The sequence below is a fragment of the Engystomops pustulosus genome, chromosome 1 (genome assembly GCF_040894005.1).
Source record: "Engystomops pustulosus chromosome 1, aEngPut4.maternal, whole genome shotgun sequence".
Classification (NCBI taxonomy): domain Eukaryota; kingdom Metazoa; phylum Chordata; class Amphibia; order Anura; family Leptodactylidae; genus Engystomops; species Engystomops pustulosus.
The window spans coordinates 58,611,831-58,624,728 of record NC_092411.1 but is presented as its reverse complement, the minus strand read 5'-3'; the positions used below and the strand labels follow the sequence as shown (position 1 = coordinate 58,624,728).

Sequence of the window (12,898 nt, the reverse complement as noted above, 5' to 3'; positions counted from 1 at the left end):
TGCTGACATGCTGCATCCTCCTAATACACATGTGTGAGACACAGACATCAGCTACACATGTACCTGACATGTTCTGCTATAACATGGCTGCCTGGAGCTGTTGTATCTCTCCTATACACACGCAGGCTGCAGGGAGCGCCAGCACCAGGAAGCGCATCATTATACAGCCTCACACCATTATACAGGCTGTCAGTCATGCACTGGGGGTGTGGCTGTGCCTCCCACTCATGAATAGAGTGGATAGCTTGAATATGCTAATGCTTCATTGGACACTTCACAGGTCATTTGCATAGAGCTTTAGGACCTCAATGCTTAGGTTTACAGGCATGTAGAGGGACAATGAAGGGATCGAGGCAATGCTCTCTAATGGCAGTTTATGAAAATATATTTAGTTTAGGGGGTTATTTTGCCTGACGGGTTCTCTTTAACTCTTTACAGACAATCATTGACAATCACTGGATAGTCTCAACTCCTCAGCTCCTCAGTCATCAAGGGTAATATTCGCTAGGTATGAAAAGAGGTAATAATTAGCCTACTTATTGATCTGTAGTGGGGAGAGCTCGGAAGGCTTTCCTATACACTGCTCACTGCAGGAGAAATAACAGAAAAAAAGTCACAGAGAAGCGGCTTTACTTAAGTATGTTACAAAGTTTACTATTATCACCTGTGCTTTCATTTCTGAAATAAGAAAATAATAAAATCAAAAATGCTTTAAAGGTTTAAATACTCTTTAAGATTACATATAGATGATTTATATATTTTTATTTAACATTTTCAATAAAAATATATGCAAAAAAAGATTACATGAAGATTTAGTCTGAAATATAAGTTTATTTTATGTCACGTACATAACCCCAAAAAAGTACAATCACAAATGAGAACAAATAATTCATCAATAACCAATATCATTTCTAGTGAAATCATAGAATGAGACAACGCGAGAGTCTCCTGGGTACAAAAGTGTGGGAAAAGTGGAGCCTTGTACTAAAAAAATGTATAGATGAGGAATTCCTTAACATAAACGTCTAGTTATGTGAAATCCTGCAATAGTATCACACATGAAAAAATATCACTCCATGCTGTGAGTCCAGAGACTGAGAATTACAACATGTCTGAAATAAATCAAGACTCCTGACAAGCAGAGAATAAGCCTTTTCAATCAATTGCCTGAGATGATGGAAACCGGGAGTGCAATAAATGATCAGTCAATCATGGATCTGAGACCTGCTGGAGTTCCACGGTAATGGAGGCCTCATTAGCATTCCCACAGACCTTGTACCAGGACCCCTGGAGGACAGAACAGACAAGACAGACAGAAAATAGGGCTCAGGGTCATCAAAACTGCTCTTTGTGGAGATACACAGCACATACTGTAAGAAGAGTGCAGAGAAAAGGTTAAGCAACCTTACGTGTCCTCCATAATACCTTACATGTCCTCCATAACAACTTACATGTCCTCCATTACACCTTACATGTCCTCCATTACACCTTACATGTCCTCCATAACACCTTACATGTCCTCCATTACACCTTACATGTCCTCCATAACACCTTACATGTCCTCCATTACACCTTACATGTCCTCCATTACACCTTACATGTCCTCCATTACACCTTACATGTCCTCCATTACACCTTACATGTCCTCCATAACACCTTATATGTCCTCCATAACACCTCACATGTCCTCCATTACACCTTACATGTCCTCTATAACACCTTACATGTCCTCCATAATACCTTACATGTCCTCCATTACACCTTACATGTCCTCCATAACACCTTACATGTCCTCAATTACACCTTACATGTCCTCCATAACACCTTATATGTCCTCCATAACACCTTAAATGTCCTCCATAATACCACATGTCCTCCATACCACCTGACTTGTCCTCCATAACACCTTACATATCCTCCATAACACCTTACATGTCCTCCATAATACCACATGTCCTCCATAACACCTTACATGTCCTCCATAACAACTTACTTGTCCTCCATAACACCTTACATATCCTCCATAACACCTTACATGTCCTCCATAATACCACATGTCCTCCATAACACCTTACATGTCCTCCATAATACCACATGTCCTCCATAACACCTTACATGTCCTCCATAATACCACATGTCCTCCATAACACCTTACTAGTCCTCCACAACACCTTACATGTCCTCCATAATAACTTACATGTCCTCCATTACACCTTCAATGTCCTTCATAACACTTTATACGTCACCCATTACACCTTACATGTCTTTCACAACACCTTACATGTCCTTCATAACACCTTACATATCCTCCACAACGCCTTACATGTCCTCCATAATATCGAACATGTCCTCCATAACACCTTACTTGTCCTCCATAACACCTTACATGTCCTCCATAACACCTTACATGTCCTCCATAATACCATACATGTTCTCCATAACATACATCACATGGCGTCAATACGACAGGATGGAGGAATAGGGAGTCTAGTAGCTAGTGTTCTGGTTCTGCCCTGGAGATGTGTGTAACCTTATCTTTGAGTGCGCTGTTAGTAGCAGCAGAAATGTAAAAAATGCATTTATATTGCAGTATTGTAGCTGGACTTGGTGCACTAGGGAAGTGTCCTCACACTGCTGTGGTGTCATAGCTCTGCATTTAACTGCCCCTAAGCTCCTCCAATCTGCTATAAGTGAAAGCTGTACCAAGCTTCTGGTTCAATAAAACAGCAGTACTCAAGTCTATAGTTTACAAATTATCTCAAGGAAAGAATGGAATGGAAGATGTACACTCTTAATTTTACACAGTTTGTTTCAGAGAGGGGAGCTCTGCTGAGGTTGATTATAATATTTCTGATATTTAGTGAATCCTACAGCAAGCCAATAAGCCACCATCATTGCCAAGTTCTATGCAAATTTATCCCAAATTCAAGGAGAACTAATATCTTTTGAAAAAAATGGGGAACATTAATTTACCCGGTCCCGTCGCGATCCCGCGGTGTGTTGTCCAACAAGGAATCGGGTCCGGCACGATTCACTAACATCGTGCGTCCGAGTTCCTGCATGTGTCGCTGCTGTTCAGAGGTCCGCTGGAGTTCACCTGCTTCTTCCCGGTGCATGAGAGTGCTTGATCTAGCGACACAAATTCTTTTAAAAATACTGCGGTTTGTCCGAATCCGTTGTCGAATGGCCCACCCCCCCAATTTCTGTCGCGTGCAAGCCGTTGCGCCAAAATCCTATCGCGTGCGCCAAAATCCTGGGGCAATTCGGCGCAAAACGGAAATATTCAGGTAAACCTTAGGTGGTTATTGCTGTGGTATACCTGCAGGATTTCCAATAGCCTTAAAAGATTACAAAGACTACAGGCAGCAGTAACCGGAATGGTGCTGGCTTTTTCTGCAGCTCGTGGATTTCTTTACATCCCTTCTACTTTGCTGCAACAGTTCAGATCAACCCACCGCGCCCATAGCAATGCTGCCTGGTTCCCTGGTCTACAGCCACTTTCATGTAAGGTCGCGCTAGAAGCAGGTAGAGTTGGAAAATTTAAAAGGGAGAAGAAAAAAATGACATTTTTGGAGTATTTTTTTCAGTTGTGGAAACCTCATAAACGTAGAATGATGATCTGCTATGTCTTTTCTGAAATGTTCTTGTCTATGGTTGAATTATACTGTGACAAGTAACCACAGGCATGCCAGCCCTCTGGAGCCGGCCTGGGACACAATAAATAACATTTTTAGGGGAAACTGGTTATTTTCTTTAAGCTCTGGAGAAAAGATCATGTCTAATCAAATGCCTATGTATAAAATGTTCTCAGTCAAACAACTATGAAGCGAAGGCAGAATGACTGGGAACAGACAGGATCATGGCTCATTTGTAAAATATATAATACTCTCTGTCTGGCAGACTGCTGTTACTTCTTTATCGTATTTTAAAGAAAAACATGCCAGACCCATTGCAGACATGAGATTCTATTGCACATGAGAAGTTATAAAATACCTGGTATGTATCTAGGGAGACATCCTTATTCCTGGGCAAATTTTCCAATGATGTAAATAGAATAGAAGTAAGAGAGTTACATGACGCCCGTATGGCACAGCGCTTAGCAGTTCTGGGTCACGGGCTGCATATTATCTCCCTATGTGCTGTGCACTTTACTCATATTAAGGCCTCATGCACATGATATGCAGCACGTTTTTCACCGGTATGAGCATGTATAGAACCGTTCCCGTACTGTATCCATATAAAATACATTGCGCTGGCAAATGATGGCTGGTTGACTATTGGCTGGCTGACAGTATGCGCCTCCCACTGGTTTTGGTCTCTCTGGATACTGCATGTATATACAGCAGCATACATGCACAGTTGTATACAGCACATATGCAACACGTATTTTATACGTTTCCATAGACTTCTATGGCGCATGCGGAACAGAAATATAGGAGAAATAGGACAAGCTGTATAATCTTTTACATCTCAAATACGCACACTGGGCCATATTTACAGGGGCTCTGCGCCACATCAGTAGTGTACATATATGGTTCTGTAGGTTGGTTCTTAATTTGAATTTGTATGTAAGTCGGAAATGTATATAATGTATATTTTATAATTGTAACCCCCAGCCAGAATTTTTTTGGTCTCTGTGACAATTGGATTTTAAAACTTTTGGATTGTCATAAGAACAAGGATTAACAATAAATCTTAATTGCAGACACCTTTGATAACTATTACAGCTTTTCATTGTAGCCTTGAACTAAAATATAGTAAATTACCAACATCCAGAGGTCGGTTTGTAACTAGGGGTCATCTGTAAGTCAGATGTTCTTAAGTAGGGGATCGCCTGTATATATTGAATTGAGTCTTAGTTTGTTGTCACTTAAGGCCAATTGTGACAGGAGGAAGAAGTGTAACAGAAATATATGTCCTGTATCTTTGACTAATGTCATCTTACACATTATTCTGGCTTTTCCAATGGCCAGCCCAGAGAAATCAGGTCATTTGGCTGCGTCTTATACACTGACGATAATGCAAATCATCATAAAAATCTCCAAGGACTTAGCCAACTTGTAACACAATACGGCCTGTCCTTCATCCCTACTTTTCACACATTTATACAGTCTGGGAAGTTAAATTGTGAATCCTTCCTAATCATAAAAGTTCTTTCCAAGATTTGATTTGCATGAATGCAATATCCAAGAACAATACACAAGTCTTCTTAACAAGCTACTTAGTCACCATCAGCATGTGCAAACTCCTGCAAGGATACTAACATAGGTGCCATAAATGTCTCTTTTACTGTATTCCAAGAAATACTACATCTTGCTAGTTGTTAAAATATCATCTAATAAATACTGGTTAATGCACAATAAAACTCATCAGCTAAAACACAAACATACAAAAGTGGGTTATAATAAACAAGATTGCAAGATTGTTAACATAAAAAGGGATTGTTTCATTTTCCTGATTAGTGATTAGACAACCCATTAAAATTTGAGTTCAGACAAATTTTTAAAATCTGTTTCACCCAAACCTCTAACGGTAACAGCCGAGATCGGTTCTGGCACGGGGTAAGGAGTTTTCCCACAAACAGAAGTTAGGCCCTGTCCACCGACAGTGGGGCTTATTTATTAAGGGTCTGCGGAATGCACTTTCGCCAGATTTTGGTAATTTTCGGAATTTGCGCCGCTGTGACAGCTATTTAGGAGGTGATTGTGTCGCATGCAATTGGATTTTGGCGCAATTGCGCCAGCTTTCATGTGAAATCGGGGGGATGGCCGTCGGACGATCCGACGGATTCGGACTGATAGCGGGAATTAACTTTACAATTGTATTGCAAGACAATGCACTTACATACACCGGGAAGAAGGTGAACTCCAGCGGATCTGATCAGTGAAGCAACACATGCAGGATATTGGGCGCACGATCTAAGTGAATCGCCGCACAATGGACTCTAGTCGGACATTCTGCATCGGGGAACGAGCCTAGGACCAGTAATTAAATGTGCCACATTGTGTCAAGTGGAAATCAGGTGAGCAGTTTCACTTACTCTCCTGGGCACCAATATCTTGTTGACCACATGAGGTGCCTTGTTCTCCCTTTTTCTATTTGTATTTTACAGAGATGTATTGTAGAGCAAGGCAGGGAAGACACATAACAGTGGAGATTACTGCATCATACAGTACTCTACTACATCACAAAGTACACATGGCAGCATCACTGTATATTGATTATAAGGATGAATGACCAGCAGGTGGCAGACCTGTGCACGGTTCAAGGCAGCTGTTGTCTGTAAGTATGGTTCATATGTAAGGCGCACTGGACTATAAGGCGCACTTTTGATTTTTGAGAAAATCAAAGGAATTTTAGTGCGCCTCATAGTCTGAAAAATATGGTGTATATATATATATATATATATATATATATATATACTGTACATACATGCAGTGAAACCACTACAGAAGACCAGAGGACTCCCTCCCTAAAAGACAGTTTTTTTTATTCAATCGATGATTTTTTTTATTTTTGGTTTTGCCATAATACTCTATGGGAGCTGGCCCATATCAGTTTAAAGACATTGCAGTGTATATATACTTTGATGTGGGTGCAGGATCTGATGCCAATCATTAGAACTGATGGGAAGCCTGAGTTCTATCTTTCTTTGTGCATGCAAACTTTCATATATACACATTTCTTTTATATTCAAACACAAACAGCTCTGCTACATACCATTCCTGGTATGTAATTGGAGGACCTGAAGCATATGATAAGTCACATGCTAATGACATCACTCAAGGTCCTAGAGTTTTTTACATGCTGCCGGGACTGATATTCTCCTGCACCCTGCAGCTACTGATTAGGAGTGTACACATCTGCTAATAACATCCACCCACCCTCCTCTCTAGATACACATACACTCTCCATCTAGATACACATTCCCATGGCAACCAACCAAACAAATACAGCCATGAGGAACACCCCTGCTACCTGGCAAACGGCAAAAGATATCTAATGAGTGTAAATTAGAGAATTGCTTACTTTATCTTATTGCAGAGCTAGGCAAAAGTTTTTCTACTTTATTGTTGTACTTTAAGTCTGTGTGTCTATTGTATGTTTGGGCTATGCTCCTCATTTATGATGAGGCCCTACATATTCTTGATACATATTCCCCAATTGACTTCAATGGTCAAGGATAATGCGAAAACTGAAAAAAAAATCAAGAACAGTAAAAAATATACATTTAATGTAAAGTATCAGTGGTCGGTCAGTTATCAATAGAAACAGAAAAAACAGATGATGAACTGGGTCACTGTTTTCATTCAGGACAGTAGCACCTATAGCGCTAGTAACGGTCATCATGAGAATAGTACAGCTCTAATGTTTTGCAGGGAAGCAGGGACTCCTTACATCATATATCAACACAAAGTCCCGTCCTCTTCACTGTGGTTGGTCCATGAAACAGGTCAGGACCCAGGTCTATGATTCACAGACTGATCAAAGCTGTGTGTTTTAGCCCTAACAGTTATGACGGAAGATGTGAGAGGTCCTCCTTCATTCACGCTCTCTTTGACATGCCCAATTTTATACTTAGTGTCCCAGATATCTGTAAAAGGTAGACAAAAACCCATGTATATTTTGTAGCTATAATATTGCTGAGATCGAGTACAGGCATAACATAACTGCACAGTTATGGGAACTACAAGGACCATTATTACCTACCTATTTAGCATGAAGGTGATTTTCTATAGAACAGTTTTGTCTCTCCCTTATGACCTCATTTTGTACTAGAGGGTGTAAAATCTGTTTGGACAAGCTGTGTTTTTAGTAATCTGTCTCTTTGGTAACCTGCGATTGTCATCACCTAATCACCAAAGCAGATGCTAATGAAACGCTTTGGACGGGCCGTGGGACATTGCAGACTTTGTGTTCAGCTCTCGTCATTGAATGGATGTGACAAAAAGCTGGCAGAGAATACTTCTGCATAGTAATGAAGGCAACATGGTGTTCCCACGGTGAGCCTTAGAAAATATGCTGAGTGGAACCAGGTTAAGCTGCAATGCTGGATGATAAAGTAAAGCGTTTACACACTGTTGCACTTACTGGAAGCAGGGAGCATAACCTAATATGTTACAATTGTCAGATATAGTAAATAAACTGACCATATGGGAGAAAGTGCACTGCAAAGCACCATTATCTTGTGCTACACAAGTCATACATTTATTATAGAGTGTCACCGTGCTGTGAAAGAAGTATACCATTGTATAGTGGAAGATAAATGACTGGGCAGTCTCGTGGATTTGTATTGCGTTTGCTTTGCACTTACCAGTAAGGAGATCTGTCCTTCTTTCACAATATTTAAGATGCTCTTGATTTTTTTCATGTCTTCCCCTTCTGAGTAATTCCAGTTCACATTACCGTTTATGCCATCCAGTTGTGAGTCTGTTCCCGGCAGGTGAAATGCCCGGAGCTGGCAGCTAGGCATGGGCTTATCAAGCTTCTGTGCATGGGAATCAGACAGAGCCCTATTGAGAAAGCTCTTGTTATGGTATTCAGCCTCATGGACTGAGCTGCACTGAATGTTAGACTGTGAAAGCTCTAATCCCCCGGATGAATGCCTGCTCTGATCAAGGATGGTAGACTGAGTAGAGTTTTTAACTGGAGACAATACACAAAACTGAGTGGCATTGGGCGTCAGGTTTTCCAGGTTGCCCATAGGACCATTTTTCCCTTTGGACAATGGATATATAGTGGAGTTCCTTTTTTCTGATGCTACTTTAGTAAACAGAGTCATTGGCTGATTGGATTTGATGTAAGGCACATCCAAAATCTCATCCATATCCAGGTCATAATGTTCTAGCTCGCCAAGTAAAACATTCGACTCAATGCTCTTACACTTAAATCCATCTTCATCTGCAGGACCACCATCCTTTTCCGGGTCACCATTTTTTTCATTTTCTTCTTTTTCCTCCTTCTGATCATCACTCTCATTGAGCTTTGGACTCTCAGGTTGATGCTTCAATGGAGAAACCCGTTTTACAGGTCGGAACTTACTGTAGACATCTGCAATCCCTGTGGGCTTCTGTGTGTTGCCAATAAGAGTAGACACTCCACAGCTCCAGTTGGCATTGGGCACTAAAAGTTTAGCAAAATAGACACAATTAATTCATTAAAAATATAAAGAACTGCATTAATTAAAAACAATGTTAGTAAAGAAATAGCAGAAATTCAGAAATTGTCACATAACATATGGAACATGTATTTTTAGGTCCAATATTCTCAATGAAGACAGTATATGCATGTTTATCTGCCTCAATGAGACTAAGTTCATATAATTCACTGCGAAAAGTTATACATATTTAGATAAACAAAATCTGAAGAGGACCTGTCCCCTCTCTCATCATATCTGCTCTGTCAGAAAACTTGTATTTCAATTAAAATAAGAATTGTGGACCTTCTTTGCTTCTAACTCTTTTTATCTCCAATGCGATACCAAAATGTTTCTAGGTACTATAGACCCTGTGAGAAAGTGAGAGGTGTTGTATGGGAAAACCGCTATCTGTCTTACAGGCAGATAAAATGCAGGTGGTAAAAGCCCTGGATTTGTCTGCAGTAACCCAAGGGTTAATGCAGACATGTGGTAAGCAGGAGTAGTCTGTTTGGTCTATGTTGGCCTAGCTAACATGGACACATTGGTAATGTCCGCACTGGGCCTGCTTATTATGGAGTAGGGGTAGGCTGGTAGTGGGACTCCACCCGGGCTTCGGTCCTGGGCTTTTGTATAGCCCACAGGTGTGGTTCCCAGGCCTTGTTAGAGCCTGATATCATCTGCAGGCCAGAAGCAGTAGGGGAGGCACTACCTGGAGAGCTAAGACTGAGTTCACAGAGCAAAGGTAACTGAGTGCCTCCTGTACTACTGCTGGCCAAGAGCGTGTGCCAGGCAGCCTGGTACCCAGGGGCGTAACTACAGTGGTAGCAGCCATAGCAACCGCTATGGGGCCCACAGTGTCAGGGGGCCCCAGCATCTGACCTGACACACTAAAGAGTGGAGGATATCCATATTATGCTGCAAATTGTACTGCATAATATGTATATAACATATGTGATGTATATATGCTGTGATGTGTATATGTTGTATGTGTATACTGTGTATGGCGTCTGCATATACTTCATGTGTGTATATATGCTGTGTGTTTGTAAATGTCACTGTATGTGTGTGTATATGCTCTGTATGAGCATATGTGTCACTCACATGTGTGAGTATACAAATATGAATAATTTTTAAGTGGGAAGGGGGGCCCCATGCTGAAGCCTGCTATGGGGCCCTGCCACTCCTAGTTACGCCACTGCTGGTACCCGTATAGCTAGGATCTTATATTGTATTAGGCAGTGCCTAGCCGGGCAGGGTTATTTTTGTGTTGCTTTATATGTGCCAAAACCAAGGCTGAATTTGTGTTGTTTTCTGAAGTGTGAATAAAACACTTTATTTGGACTTTAACCCTGCAAGTCTCTGTGCTTCCTGCAATACTACTAGCAGGCATCTACCTGAGCAATTCCCCACAACCCCAATAAATATTTCAGGGACTACTTTCTGCTCATTTTCACATAATATTGGAGGAGATATTTTTTTTTTATAGGTAAATGGGTGAGATCTCACATAAAAGGGAATTCTAGAATGGTGATAGAGTCCCAAACACAGGAGAGGGGTATGACCAAACAGTGACAAGAGGTCACTGGGAAACTAAATAAATTAAAATGTAGTGGCACAACATCATTACTGAACTCAATTTTTGAATATAATTTATTATAATATAATATAATGTATCATAGAACAATACAACGACTGGGTGGGCACATTATAGCACACATAAGGGAGACCAAGTGCCCAAGCTACAACAAAAACCAACTTGTTTATTGCAAAGTACCAACATATCAATTTAAGAAGTAACATATTGCTCCCTGTTCTTCCACAGTTTTCAATCGTATTGGTGCCCTCAGGACACCAATACAGTAGAAAGGAGAAAGAATTGCAGGGTCCAGAGCAGGAGCTCCAATGATAGTTCAGCACGGTCCACTCCACACCTTATCCTCCTGTAGTCCCTGGAAGCTATGGATATGTCACTTTAGCACTGAGCGTGACACATCCTGGATTACCTCGGACTGCAGAAGAAGGGCTTGAGTCTGGTGAACTCTGTGCTGGGATGATGGCCTGGTACCAATAGAAAGGGCTTGGAGTGCCAGCTCTGACAAGTGTGCCATATTGTGAGATCATGTTATCTTACCAAAAAAAAGTTGTATCTCTACACAATCTCTAATAAAAGCACATGGTCATTTACATTACACCTTCGCGTCTGTGTAATGCTCCATTGTATTTCCTATTATTGGGGTATTTACCAGATAAGCATCAGATGTACCAGGTACACTGTTGCCACTGGTCATGGATGATGGAGCAGGAGCAGTTCTTCATTTTGGAAAATGAAAGTTGGGTACATCTGACATCTTTATGCCCTTTCATTTATTCTAGTGTTTACCAGTGCGATTTTATTGTAACACTTTTATCTTTACCCGAGAAGGTTGATTTTCCAGTTTGCTATATAAACCAGATGTTTAGAGTTTATCCCCATCTTTATACGCATGGAATAGCAGGTGGCTGCAGTTTGCATTGACATTTGGGATCTAATGGGCAATATGATGCAGTTAATGACCCATAATTGATCATTTCCTGACTTTTGCACTTCTGACCTCTTGCTAATTTATTAAGGCTGCTTCAGTAGGAAAACGTTCTACTCATCTTTCCTCGTATGTTTTATGTATCGCTCAATGGATAGTTTAACCTCTTCTGTAGGCCTCTCTTATAGAGTAATCCACAGAGTGGCTGCAGCACTTATTCGAGTGCCTGCATCCTTTAGACATGACGTTTTATAACAAAAATTAGACACCGCTACTATTTGCAATATCAAAAATGTCTTTATATAATTCTTCCGATAAAATATCACATGAGACAGAAAACACGTAAATTCGTAAATTGAAAAAGTCTTACAATTTTTGAGATACTCTCTATTTGTCCTTCGGCGTTCCGCACTATTTTAGATACACGAGGTAGCACATTGAGACTTACATTGCCTCATACATTGAGAAATGACGTTTTGCAATAACAGTTTTGTCTGCATTTCTATACTGCCAACTGCACAGTACCATAATCCAGTCCTACTATATAACTACACCAGCCAACAAGTGTACCCCAAACCATCAGTCCTTAGACACGTATATCCAGATGGTTGGGGTCTTCAAAGGATAACACTACTGGTCCTGGATTGTGTCCCACTGATCTAGACTGACCTGAACCAACATGGATGAATTCCAAGTTTCCAACATATGACCCTTGAGCTTCAAGCAAGCAGTGCACATCCCTAGGACACCATCCAAGGCCACATTAATAAACCAAGTACATTAAACTTAGTACTCGCAGAGACTGTAAATGAAGGGATAACAGTGTGAGTTGACGCTGAAAGGAATAAAATATCAGAATTATAACTACCATGTTGGGTCAAGTTCCATTTGGTATTAATACTGTTCTGATTATATAATATATGTGGCAGTAAAGATGACACTCAACTAGTGTTTATGTTCTAAGAAAATATATGTCTCGCATATCAAACTCAGATTTATATAAAGAAAATAGCAGGAGCCTCTAGAAAGGCTTAAACTCATAAACATGTTCATATCACTGCCAAGAACGGGGCAGACTGAACTTTTCCACTGACTATACATAAAAACTGACTAATATTTTTTAGACAAATGACTGTAGCTCACAACATAAGACCCTGTACTTATGCATTACAACTCACAAATCCAGTCCAATGTCTCCCAGGAAACAAAATGTACTGACCAAGTCGGGGATTTTAAAGGC

At 40.6% G+C, this 12,898-nt stretch overlaps 1 protein-coding gene across 5 annotated transcripts in view; it reads right to left on the bottom strand.

Annotated features, from left to right (window-relative positions):
• Window positions 1–12,898, bottom strand: part of SNCAIP (synuclein alpha interacting protein) — a 152,662-nt gene that overhangs the window by 38,188 nt on the left and 101,576 nt on the right. For all 5 annotated transcript variants that reach the window (XM_072141245.1, XM_072141278.1, XM_072141254.1 and 2 more), the window contains one exon: window positions 8,315–9,123. In XM_072141245.1, coding sequence (XP_071997346.1) covers window positions 8,315–9,123 — 809 coding nt within the window. The remainder of the gene's footprint in view (window positions 1–8,314; window positions 9,124–12,898) is intronic.